Source organism: Strongyloides ratti, scaffold srae_scaffold0000001 (genome assembly GCF_001040885.1).
Source record: "Strongyloides ratti genome assembly S_ratti_ED321, scaffold srae_scaffold0000001".
In the NCBI taxonomy this organism is placed as follows: domain Eukaryota; kingdom Metazoa; phylum Nematoda; class Chromadorea; order Rhabditida; family Strongyloididae; genus Strongyloides; species Strongyloides ratti.
In genome coordinates, this window is record NW_020171519.1 from 121,811 (window position 1) to 134,380 (window position 12,570).

General features: G+C 22.5%; 3 protein-coding genes across 3 annotated transcripts; 1 reads left to right on the plus strand and 2 right to left on the minus strand.

The window, feature by feature from the left end:
• Positions 1 to 288: 288 nt before the first annotated feature.
• Positions 289 to 2,901, plus strand: SRAE_0000004800 (Aminotransferase, class I/classII domain and Pyridoxal phosphate-dependent transferase, major region,subdomain 1 and Pyridoxal phosphate-dependent transferase,major region, subdomain 2 and Pyridoxal phosphate-dependent transferase domain-containing protein; the record flags this gene model as incomplete). Its single annotated transcript, XM_024645887.1, has 5 exons — positions 289 to 521; positions 1,142 to 1,325; positions 1,375 to 1,932; positions 1,996 to 2,212; positions 2,270 to 2,901. The coding sequence occupies 5 exons, from the start codon at positions 289 to 291 to the stop codon at positions 2,899 to 2,901; spliced, it is 1,824 nt and encodes a 607-aa protein (XP_024500125.1).
• Positions 2,902 to 3,218: 317 nt separating this feature from the next.
• On the minus strand, positions 3,219 to 3,674 carry SRAE_0000004900 (40S ribosomal protein S24; the record flags this gene model as incomplete). The annotated part of the gene is made up of 2 exons (XM_024645888.1): positions 3,219 to 3,332; positions 3,384 to 3,674. 2 exons carry the CDS (start codon positions 3,672 to 3,674, stop codon positions 3,219 to 3,221), a joined length of 405 nt encoding a protein of 134 aa, XP_024500126.1.
• Positions 3,675 to 4,321: 647 nt separating this feature from the next.
• SRAE_0000005000 (Solute carrier family 12 member 1) lies at positions 4,322 to 9,695 on the minus strand (the record flags this gene model as incomplete). Its single annotated transcript, XM_024645889.1, has 5 exons — positions 4,322 to 4,946; positions 5,115 to 5,141; positions 5,219 to 8,007; positions 8,060 to 8,239; positions 9,561 to 9,695. The coding sequence occupies 5 exons, from the start codon at positions 9,693 to 9,695 to the stop codon at positions 4,322 to 4,324; spliced, it is 3,756 nt and encodes a 1,251-aa protein (XP_024500127.1).
• Positions 9,696 to 12,570: the final 2,875 nt, after the last annotated feature.

Below are 12,570 nucleotides of genomic sequence, written 5' to 3' on the forward strand. Positions count from 1 at the left end.
TATTACAACAAAACAAAGAAGACTTAGTTTCATAATAAAAGTACACATAATTCAATGAACTTTTTTTTTTTTCATTTTACAATATTATTTTTATTATATAAATAATCATTTCTTCTCTTTTTTTTTTTACTAATAAAATATATAACAGATTATAATTAAGGTAGAAAAAAATTTAAAAATATAATAAAATATTTTACCATTTTTATTTTATTTATTTAAATGTTATAAATTTTAATTTTATTTATTTGTTTAGATTTGATCAATTTTTAAAACTAAAAAAAACTATTTATGATGAAAATGGAAAATCCATTACAAATAACTGCATTTCCATTGGATTTAGAAAATGAAAATGAAAAAAAAAAAATTAAAAATCGTAAAGTTTTTTCCAAACTACCTTTTTCTTTATATCCATCGGAAATAAAAAATTTATCTACTACACAAGGAAGTTTAATGATTAAAAATGATGATATTATTAAGAAAAAAAATCAAAAAAAATGTGAAAAAAATCATCGAAACAAAAAGTAAGTACTGATAAAAAAAATGATACAATATATTCTTATCTATCATCATCTTTTTATTTCTTTTTATCACACTTTAGTTTATATTTTTCACAAAAAATTATCATATTTTAAATAACATATATATATATATTTATATAATTATGTGTATTTATTTTTAATATCTATAAAAATATCATTTATATATTCATTTGAAATGATATAATATTAAAAAGTTTAACAATTATTAAAAAGAATTAACAAAATGAAAAGACAATAAAATTATTTATCTTTTGTGCTTATGTTCATTTTTAATAGTAATGTTTATCTTGGATTTTTCCATTTAAACATTTGAAAAAGTGCATAATTTTGGTGTGTAAAGTAATACAAATGATAAGATAAGGTAAACTATATTAAAATGATATACTGCTTATAAAAATCTTTATATCTAAAAAAAACTGTATATTTTAATAGTTTTTATTTTCTATTTATATTATTTTTTTTTATCATTTTAATTATAAAAATATTTTTGAGTTAATTATTTAAATAAATTAATATAAATAAAAATAAAAAAATATTTTAAAAAAGATGATGAAAGATAAAACAAAAGCTATTTTAAGAGATATCGATGCTTATATTGATAGAAAATTTATGGAGCATACTGATATTTTGGAAATGTCATGGAATAAAGATGAAAGAATAAAACCTGCTCCAATAGTTTATGAAACTAATGATGAAATGAAAGAAAAAATAAAACATATGGAGGAACAACTTATTTTAAGAAAAGAAGGAAGTAAAGTTCATAGATGTCCTAATGAATTTGAAGAGGTATTTTTTTTTATTCAAAAATTTTGTTTTGAAATAATTTTATTTTAAGACGTCTAAATTTGTAGCATTACAAGTATACTTCGCATGGTTTATTCTTTTTATACATGCATATTTTCGTGAATTTTTACGTAGTACAGGTCTTGAAAAATTAAAGTATGCATGTGAATTAGAATCACAAAAACATTTTCCACCATTATTTAATTCTTTTGAATCAATATATGCTAGAAATTGTTATATTCTTGTTAGAGATGTTTTTGAAAGACCTATAGGTTCTTGCCCTGGTAGTACTGTTAATCTTGTTGATAGAATTTCATACGATGGTAATTGGACATATCAATATCCTGGTACTCAAACTAATGTGATAAATGTTGGTTCATACAATTATTTAGGCTTTGCTGAAACTTCTGGTCCATGTGCTACAGCTGCCTGTGAAGCTATTGATGAATATGGTATATCAGTTTCAACGCCTCTTAGAAAAGGTGGTTCATCAAAAATACAACATAAATTAGAAAAATTAGTAGCTGAATTTTTAGGTACTGAAGATGCTATGGTATTTAGTATGGGTTTTGCAACAAATTCTATGAATACACCATGTTTAGTTGATAAAGTATGTACAAAAACTTAATAATAACTATAAAACAAATATTTTTATTAATAATCTTTTTTTTAGCATTCTCTTATCATATCGGACCAATTGAATCATGCATCATTAATTCTTGGTTGTAGAATGTCAGGTGCCAGTATACGTGTATTCAAACATGACGACATGTTATCGCTAGAAAAAACAATTAGAAATGCTATTGCTTATGGGAATCCAAAAACACATAGACCATATCATAAGATTTTAATTATAGTTGAAGGTATTTATTCAATGGAAGGTTCCATTTGTAATTTACCCGCTATAATAGCATTAAAGAAAAAGTATAAATGTTATCTATATTTAGATGAGGCTCACTCTATTGGAGCAATGGGTCCTTCTGGTAAAGGTATTGTAGAATATTGGAATTGTGATGTTAATGATATTGATATAATGATGGGAACTTTTACTAAAAGTTTTGGTTCTGCTGGTGGTTATATAGCTGGAAGAAAAAAAATCATAGATCATTTAAGAGTTACATCAGCAACCAGTTATTATAGTTCACCAATGTCACCACCTGTAGCACAACAAGTATATACATCTATGAGTATAATAATGGGAAAAGATGGAACAAATGAAGGTAAAAAAAGAATTGAACGACTATCAAGAAATGCAAAATATTTTAGAAGACATTTAAAAAAAATGGGACTCATAGTTTATGGGTCTGATGATTCACCTGTTGTTCCAATACTTTTTTATTATCCAACACTTTGTGGATCTTTTGGTAGAGAAATGTTAGCTAGAAAAGTTGGTGTTGTTGTTGTTTCTCATCCAGCAACTCCAATGACAGAATCAAGAGCAAGAATATGTTTGTCAGCAGCACATACTAAAGAAATGTTAGATGAAGTTTTAAAACACATAGATGAAGTTGGAAATAAATTAGGATTCAAATTTATGAAACATTCAAATAAATATAAAGATCTTGAAATTGAATGGTAATTTAATAAATTTACTTAATTTTATATAAATTGTAATTTTATGGGTTTTATTTCAATTTTATTTATAACTTCAATAGTTTTATAACTATAATGAGTAATAAATATTCATTTCTATTCAATTATTTTTTTCTAATAAATATTTTAATACTAAATCTATCCTTATATTAATTTGTTTAAATTAAAAGTTATTTATGTAGAAAAATAAAATAATCAATAACAAATTTATTTAATTGAAACAACATAATAACAATGAAGCTTTCAAAAATCTCCCATTTCATAACATCATTTGAGATATCATTAACACAATGATGAAACTTCTTACTTCTTAGCAGCAGCTCCCTTTACCTTAGCAGTTCCTCTGAATTTCTTTTGTCTGTTTTTACGTTCCTTACGTTGTTTACGTCCGGATTTTTCGAGCTTAACTCCAGTAAGCTAAAAAAAATTAAAATAAAAAACTTTTTCTTTACTATTAATATAACTTACTCTAGCAATCATGTATTTATGTTCGTATCTCTTAGCGTCATCAAGGGAATCATAGATTTTGGCAAAACCTGATGATTTACCTCCACCAATTTGAGATTTGATACCGTATGGTACAACAACATCAGGAGTTGTTTTATAAAGAGCAGCAAGTTTTTCTTGTAAATCTTTTTTTGATATTGTTGCTTTCAATGGATGAAGGATTTCAACAATCATTTGCCTTCTGTTCATAAGTCTATTGTTGACAATCTTTTTTGTAGAAATAACTACAGCACCAGAAGTACTAATAACCATTATTATAGAATGGACCCTAAAAAAAACAAAATAAATTTAAAATGTTAAAATTCAACATTATAAAAACGATTGCTATAATCCCAATATTACAAAATATAAAATAAAAAGAAAAATTATATTTTTTTCACAATTTTCTTGTTGAATTTAATTTATAAAAAAATTATAATAATTTACAAAATATTAATAAGTGAAATAAATGTGATTATATGTTTTAAAAACAGTGAAAAAAGTTTCGTAAGGGATTTCAGTTGATAAATCAGTACCATTCCAACTGTAAGAAGGCTTTCGCTTTAAGAATAAAATAATTATTGGGATAGTGTCACTCGCAGTTAAGAAATAGTTTTTAATATAATGTACTCCATAATTATGATGAAGAGTATATTTTTTTTTATTACTATTATACTGATAAATAAACAAATATATAGAAATGGATAACTATCATTTTAAAAAATAAGAACATTAAGGGAAATTTGTAAAATTTATTATCTCTAGTTTTATAAAGAAAAAGGCACAACAATAGACCAACAAAATAAAATTCGACAAAGTATAAAATGTTATATAAAATGTAGTATATACAAATAAAAAATACATTTATAAAAGTAGTTTTTATAAAATAATTTAATTCGCATAGAAATCTTTTTTTCTTTTTATGAATAGAAAGTAAGAACGGAAGATTGGTTACCTCTAACCAAAAGTGTTGGTGGTAAACCTCTTGTCATCATTTCAAGCCAAGCCAAGTATAAGCATGATGAGACCATACCACGACGTGGAACTGGTAATGTTATACAAATAAGATCTGATGAAGCAGAGTTCTCTCTTAAAAGTTCTGCAACACGCAATTGACGATTGGTTTTGTCACGTTGACCAGCTAACTCAGCATCAGATATTTGTCCTTCTTTAGATTCATCAGATAAACTACACCGGAAGGGTTCTATAAGAGTATTAAATTCATCAATTATTTCTTTTTGAGGTTTTTTTGTTATATCAGAGATAACATGGACATCCGAAACTTTAATCCTAAATTTATTTAACAAACCAGCCATACCACGTTGCATTTGTGCAATGCCACTACTTGATGCTGAAACTGTAAACACACGTAATGTAGCATTTTCAAGATATGATTTAGGTATAGTTAATAAGTATGGTAAAAAAAGTGTTAAACCACCATCATCAAAAAGCCACCAAACATCAATTGTAGCTTGTTTAACTTTTGTCTTAAATCTATTAATTGATGATAACAATTCTCTTTGAGCTGCTGTAGGTCTTCTGGTACTAAAAATTTTAAAATAATTAAATTTTTTAATGAAAAAAGGTATTAATAAATAAACAAAAAAAAACATGCGCATAAACAATAACAAAATATGAATTTTTAAAAAATGCATACATCAAAGTTTCTACAAACATAATAAACACAATATTAATAACGAAAGATGCGCAAACCTTTTCTTAGTTCCAAGTATAAATCTTCTTAAATAGATGCAATTAAAAAATATTTTTTAGTTAAAAAGAATTTATTAAAATTTAGAAAAAAAACTAAAACTTACCTTTTTCTTCTTAGTAAACCAACTTTATCATTAATGCTCATCTGATGATATGAATTTTTTTCTCCAATAGTATTATTTCCTGAGTCATCGAAAGTAACATTTCTACCACATTCAACATCATCTTTTGTAAGTGACATCTGACTAGTTGTTCGTTGTGATTCAGATGTTGATTGACTTCTTTCATCCTCATCCTCACCTTCTTCATCTTCCTCTTCTTCATCAGATACATTAATATCTAAATATGAATGTGTATTTTCTGAATCCTCTTCTTCTTCTACTTTTTTTTCTTTTTTATCATCATTTATAGCCATTTCAATATTTGTTTCAGGTAAAGGTTCAGTTTCATTTGCATCATCAACTACTTTTTCAATATTCATCATAGATACTTCAGTTGGTAGATTTAATCTATCATGATCACCCATATTAAGATTTCTCATTTCATTTGAAAAGTCAAAACCATCTCCCGAGTTACGTAAAATACATACACCCATATTTGAATCAAATGCACATTGAATAACTTTAAAATATTCATTTATTTCAGATAAATTATTAATATCACAATTTTTCCAATTACTTTTAAATCCCATTAACAAGACATCTGGACGAAGTTTTCCAAGACCACTAGTTTGAATTAATGATTCAGCACCATCTAAAAATGATTTTGAAACAAAACAACTAACAAATGCTCGAATATGTCGTCTTTTTAACCAATCAGAAAGTCTTGTATTTAACAATTGTAAATTACTTAATATAAAATTATTTGGACTATGAAGTATAATATTTCCACAAACCATTAATGATGAACCTTTACATATACTATTAGCAAAATCAACTAAACTAGGTCTTGCTGTTGGTGAACCACATAATATTAATATTTGTGGTCTATAATTTTTAACATGTTCTGCTGTTTCATTTAATTTTTGCATTCCTTTTAATGCATTTCTATATGTATGTGCTTGTCCACTTGATCCCCAATTAACATCTGGTTTTCTATATAATAAATATAAATATAATGCCATAAAACAAGCAAATGTTACTAATGCAGTAGACCAAGATATTATAAACATAACCATAATACATAAAACAGCACCTAATAATGAGACCCATTTGTTATAATATTTAAAACTTGGTCTAAATCCAGGTGATTCAGCTATACTATTATCAAAACAAGCATAATTAATTAAAGCATATGATGCTAAAAAGAAATTTGATATAATAGGTGCTATAGCATTTAATTCACCAATTAATATCATAACCATACAAATAATAAAACCTAATAAATAAGCTTTTCTTGGTTCATCATCTTTTCCAGATCCTTTACCAAAAATATTTATATATGGAAATAATCTATCTTTACAAACTGCTTGAAAAACTTTTGGTGCTGAAACAAGAGAAGCAAGAGCAGATGATAATGTTGCAGCAAAAATTCCTGCTGTTATTAATGGTCCCCAAAAAGATGTCATTTCCATTATTTGAAAATTATTCATTAAACCATATTCACATGTCTCATTTTGAAGACATTTTTGTTCAACATAATATGATATGGCATTTGTTGCATTTGTTTCTTGAATTGGTAATGATGTTCCATCAACATCTCTTAAACATGTTGATCCAGTAGCAACAATTGTTAAAAGATAAATAATAGTTGTTGAAAAAATTGCAGCTAATGTACCTAATGGTATGGCTCTTTGTGGATCAGCTAAATCACCAGAAATATTAGCACCAGCCATAATACCAGTTGCAGCTGGAAAATATATGGAAAAAACAGAAAAAAAATTTTCATGACGAAAAGAAGGCATTAAATTAGTCATCATTGTAGTATAACTTAATCCAGTTAATCCTTTCATAAATTTATCTTCAGTTGGTGGTATAAAAACTCCAACAAAATAATTAATAATTGATAATGTTAAAATAACAAGAAGGCCCATTTGCATTTTAGATTCAAAACCAGTACCAATAAAAACAATGCATATAAGAACAATACAGGTAATTAAACCTATAACTCTAACATCATTCATTTCACCATCTATGATAGCATAACCAAAATCTCTAGATAAATCTCTAACAGTTTCAGCAAAACCAACAATATACATTGCTGCTGATACAGCATTAGCAAATGAAAATATAATTCCAATAGAACCACCAAATTCAGGTCCAAGTGATCTTGATATTAAAAAATATGCTCCACCACCTTTAACATCACCATTTGTACAAATAGCACAAGTTGATAAGGCAGTTATTGTTGTAACAACTGATGCTAATAATACAACACAACATCCTAATATAATACCAGCTTGACCGGCAACCCAACTAACTCTAAGATATAACATAACACCAAAAATATTTAATAAACATCGAAAATAAACACCTTCAATCCATCCAAATTTTTTTCTATTCACAATATGTTGTTGTTTATTAGAACCATTACTTACTCTTCTATCATCTGGTAATAAAGGATCTCTTGGACCCTTTAGATCATTCATTTCATCAATACTTTGTTGACCACTTAATAATTGTGCCATTGATGGTCTTGTTGATTGTGGTTTATTTGGATCTAATGTATTTCTATAATAATCCATTATAGGTGGTCTTTCAATAGTTTTAAAATTTCTTAAACTTTTCATGTTAATTGTATTATTTCCACCTGATGATACTGTATTTATTGTACCATCATTACTATCATGACTATGAGCAACATTAAATTTTACCGTTCTTTGATTTTGTGGTAAATTATCTTCATCATTATTACTATTTGAAGATGATTCTATAGATGGTTCACGTCCTAATACCTACATTAAAATAATTAAATATTACTAAAAAAAAAAAACTTTTAAGACATACAGTAAACCTTCCAGCAAGAGAAGTTTTTCTTGATATATTACTATTTTCGTCACTTTTAAATGTTCCACTAGAAGAATAATGAGATTGAAGACATTTTCCTCCAATATCTATGTCTCCATTTCTGTCAGCTTCTTCAGCTTGTTTTCCTTGCTCTTCTAAATTTTGAGATGATTTTGTAACCTGGAATCGATTAGTTATCTTTCCCATTCTTTTTTTTTATAATAAATTTTTGTCACTTTTTTTTAAATTATATATATTTAGTTCTAAAGTGTATATCTTATTTAGAAAAAGTGCAAATTTAAATAAAGTGCAAAGTTAATATATCATTAGATAACTTTATTAAAGGTAATTAAAATAGCAAGTCTTCAATATATATGTATATATCAAAATTGGTATATCAGATAAAGTAGTAAGAAATATAAAAGTCCTTTCTTTATCAAAATAAAGATTGTAAAAAAAAATAACTATATAAATTCTCTTCTTCTTTTCTGTATACGCTATATATATATATAATATTAATAAGTAAAAATTTATCTCAATATTGTTGCATTCAAAGAGAGTTTATAAGTTAGAAGGCAAAGAAAATAAAAAGAAGCTTTTTAGTAATTAAAAGTTGATTTGGGCTCTCTCTTTCTATTGTATCGTAATAATAATAAAGCTACAAAATAAATACGTTAAATGATGAGATTTAAGAAAAGTTAATCAAAATTGCATACAAAATTTCATATAGTTCCTCTTTTATGATAAAGGTAAGTTTTGTGAAGAGAAGATTATGTAAAGAAGTTTCCAATTTTAGAGAAAACGAATTAGCAAAAAGTCAAAACTTATCTTATAATAGGAATTAAATATTATAAATTATCTTTGTTAAGTATGATAATAAAGATAATAGGATATTAAGATGCAAAAAAACTAACTAAAGTACTACTATTTTATTATTAAAAAAATAATATAAGAAAAATCATTAAATAAAAAAATTTTTAATGAGTAAGCTTAGTATTAAAAAAGTTTTAAATTTTATAAATTTAGTTTTTATAAATATATATATATATATAATGTAAGATAATTAATTTGCAAAATAACTACAAAACATAATTTAAAAGTAACTCATTTCCTATTAATAGATTTTTTTTTAAAATATATATATTAAATTAAATTACAAAGTTCTTTCTCTTTTCAAAAAGAAATGACCATTAAATAAGTTTATCATATAACATTCCACTTAGCATGATAAAAATATAATAAAAATTTTTAGATAAGGTTCAATAAAAAGAATCAAAATTTGTTAAAAATTTTATAGCTATAGAAAAAATTTTGAAATATATTAAAATGATACTTAATATACATAAAATATAATAAATATGTTTTTAAAATGATAATAATAAAATATTCCTTTTCTATATTTTATTTTCTAAAATGCTTACTTAAAATGTAGAAAATGATAATATTTTTATAAATTTAAAATTACAATTAATTTATAAAAAAATATAAAAAAAAAACATACATGAAATCTAGTATTAATTTTGTGATCCTCATTCTGATCTGAAGGCATCGAGTTATCAATAGAAGGAATAACTAAATTTTTCTTCATTTCCTCATCGTTTGATGGTAAGTTTTTAGTCATTGCATTCGATGACATCACTAAAAATGTGATTCTTACTCCTATAAATTTAAATACATTTAAAATTTTAATTATTTTAAAAATAAATTTATCATTAATTAGATTGAAATTATACAAATTGAAATAAAAATTTAAATTTTAAAAAAATTTTTTAAGAATAAGAAAAATTTTTTAGAATATAATAAATTTGTTTTAATAAAAACAGTAAAATATGCCATAATAAGGTTGTAATTATTGATATTAATGAATCCATATAAATTAATAATTATTAAAAAAAAAAATGTTATCAGTATAATATTATATATATATATATTTATTTATTTTTTTATTTACAAATAAATATTATTTACCTTTGACTAATTTTTTTTTTTATCTATTTATGAAAATGGAAAAATAAAATAAAAGTAAAGAATATTTTAAATATGATATTTTCCAACTATTAAAAATAAAAGATAAATGAACTTTTACAAAAATACTTTATATCAAAATGATGTAAATAAGTGGGTGTATATTAAAAAGATCAGTGGTATTTTAAAGAAGAAAAGTAAATGATACATTTTAAAAACAATGATAATTTAAAAAGTTAACAAAATTTTTGAATATCTAAAATTGATTTCTACCAATATTGTCATCTAAGATTAAATTGATGACGAAGGATGAGCATTTGTATAATAAATGTAGGAGTAAAATAAAATAAAATAATATATATATATATTTGTTAAATAGCCACAAAATGTGAACGGTCCTTTCAAATGTCTGGTGCCAGTATTATTGTCATAGTGAATATGTACTCTATAAAACTAAAATGATATAAACTATGCCATATTTTATATTATTTAGTTACGCGGGTAAAATATTTTGAAATAGATATATGTATTTAACTATATTTTATATAGTTTGTTCATTTTTATATTTTATTACAATTAAATTATTTTAATCATTCTTTAATATTACAAAAGGACAAGACAAAGTAAATTAAAATGTCATTGAACCTGATAAATTAAAATAAAATAATTGTGGAATAAAGATATGTTTGATAAAGATACCATTCTATAAATAAAAAGAGAACACTATATATATATGTATAAATAAATTATATAAAGGAAAAATGGAATGATATATCGCCTTTATCACAATATATATACAAATATCCACAAGTTAAAAAAAAAAGATAACATTTAAATAAAATGATAAAATTATTTTAAACAAAAAGTTAAAGATTAAAATATGGGTAATACTTGGGCAAAAAATATTATAGAAAATTAGTACAAGTTTGATTTATATAAAAATTGTATGTCATATAATGTACCCAAATTTTTGAATATTTGTTTTCTTTTGTTTTGAGATTGTCAAAAAAATACAATTATTTTAAAAAGTTATAAACAATATCTTAAGAAAATATTTTATTTTTAAAAGATGTAAACAAATTTTAAAGAATATACTTTTCTTAATATTAAAATTATGAAAATATAAATCGTTATATTTTAAAATTTAGTTTCTAATTACTTTATGGTATTCAAAAATATTACTATAGAATATTTTAAAGTACAAAGTAAGTTATTAATATCTAATAGTTATATTAAATTAAGTTCAAGAAATTAAATTTAAATAAAAATAAATATCTAACAATTAATTAGAGATTATTGTTAATTTATTAATAATAAAATGTTCATTCATCATTTTTTAAACAAATTTTTTAATAAGTAAAATAAAAAAAATAAGAACAAAAACAATTATTAAGTTACAAAAATAAATTTGAATAAAATATTATCCTATTAATATAACATAACGAAAAGATTAATTTGTAATGTTAAAATAATTTTAAAATGAATAATAACTTAATATTATTTAATCAATTTAATAAAAAAGCAAATATAACATTATTTAAACTTCAAAAATAATTATAACGCCTTTTTGAAGTGCATGCAAAATAAGTAAATAAAAAAAAAATCTAAATATATTATTAATGATATTTTTTAAAAATTAAGTATTACTAGTAGAAAAAATGTACATTTAATATTATTTTAATTATGTTCCTATATTTTTATCTTACAATTATTTTATCAAATTTTCTTTTTAAAATATATTTTTATTAAAAAATATAAAAATATACCACACAATGTTTATATTAATACAAAAAATAATAATTTTAAAAAGTTTTCAAAAGATATAAAAGTCAAAAATCACTATATTTTAATATTATATTAAATTTGAAGTATTATAATTTATAAATAATATAATTTATTTATTATACTATAATTTTTTTTATATTATTATTAATTTTATTATAATAATTATATATCATCTAAGAATAAACAATTTAATATAATAATAAAGAAACGAAAATGATAAACTTTTATATATATATAGTTTATGAAACTTAGTAGTCATAAATTATAATATATTCAAATTATTCATCTATATATCATTGAAATGTAATAGTAAATGTTCTTATTTAGCAAATAAAATTTAATTTAAAAAAATATACATATATTTCTATTATATATTTCTCTAATACATTATAATTTTTTTTGATAAGAAAAAAAAAAAAGTTAAAATTTTCAAATAAAAATACATGTCAAACAATATGTAATCACTTTAATTAAAATATATCATTTTTAAACAAAACATAATAATTTACTTTAGTATTAATTTTTTACATATAATTTAAAAAAAGAAAAATAATATGACAGATTTATTTTGTCCTGCTATATTTTTATATATAAATATTTGTTTATAGATATATTAAATGAAAAATATTTTTGAAACACATTAAAAAGATGATAAAAAAAAATGTTTTAAGGTGTCTGCAACTTAGAGTTAAAAAATTTTTACTGAAAATATAGAAATATTTTGTTAAGAATTATCATTGGTCTAAATAAATAAATACAAA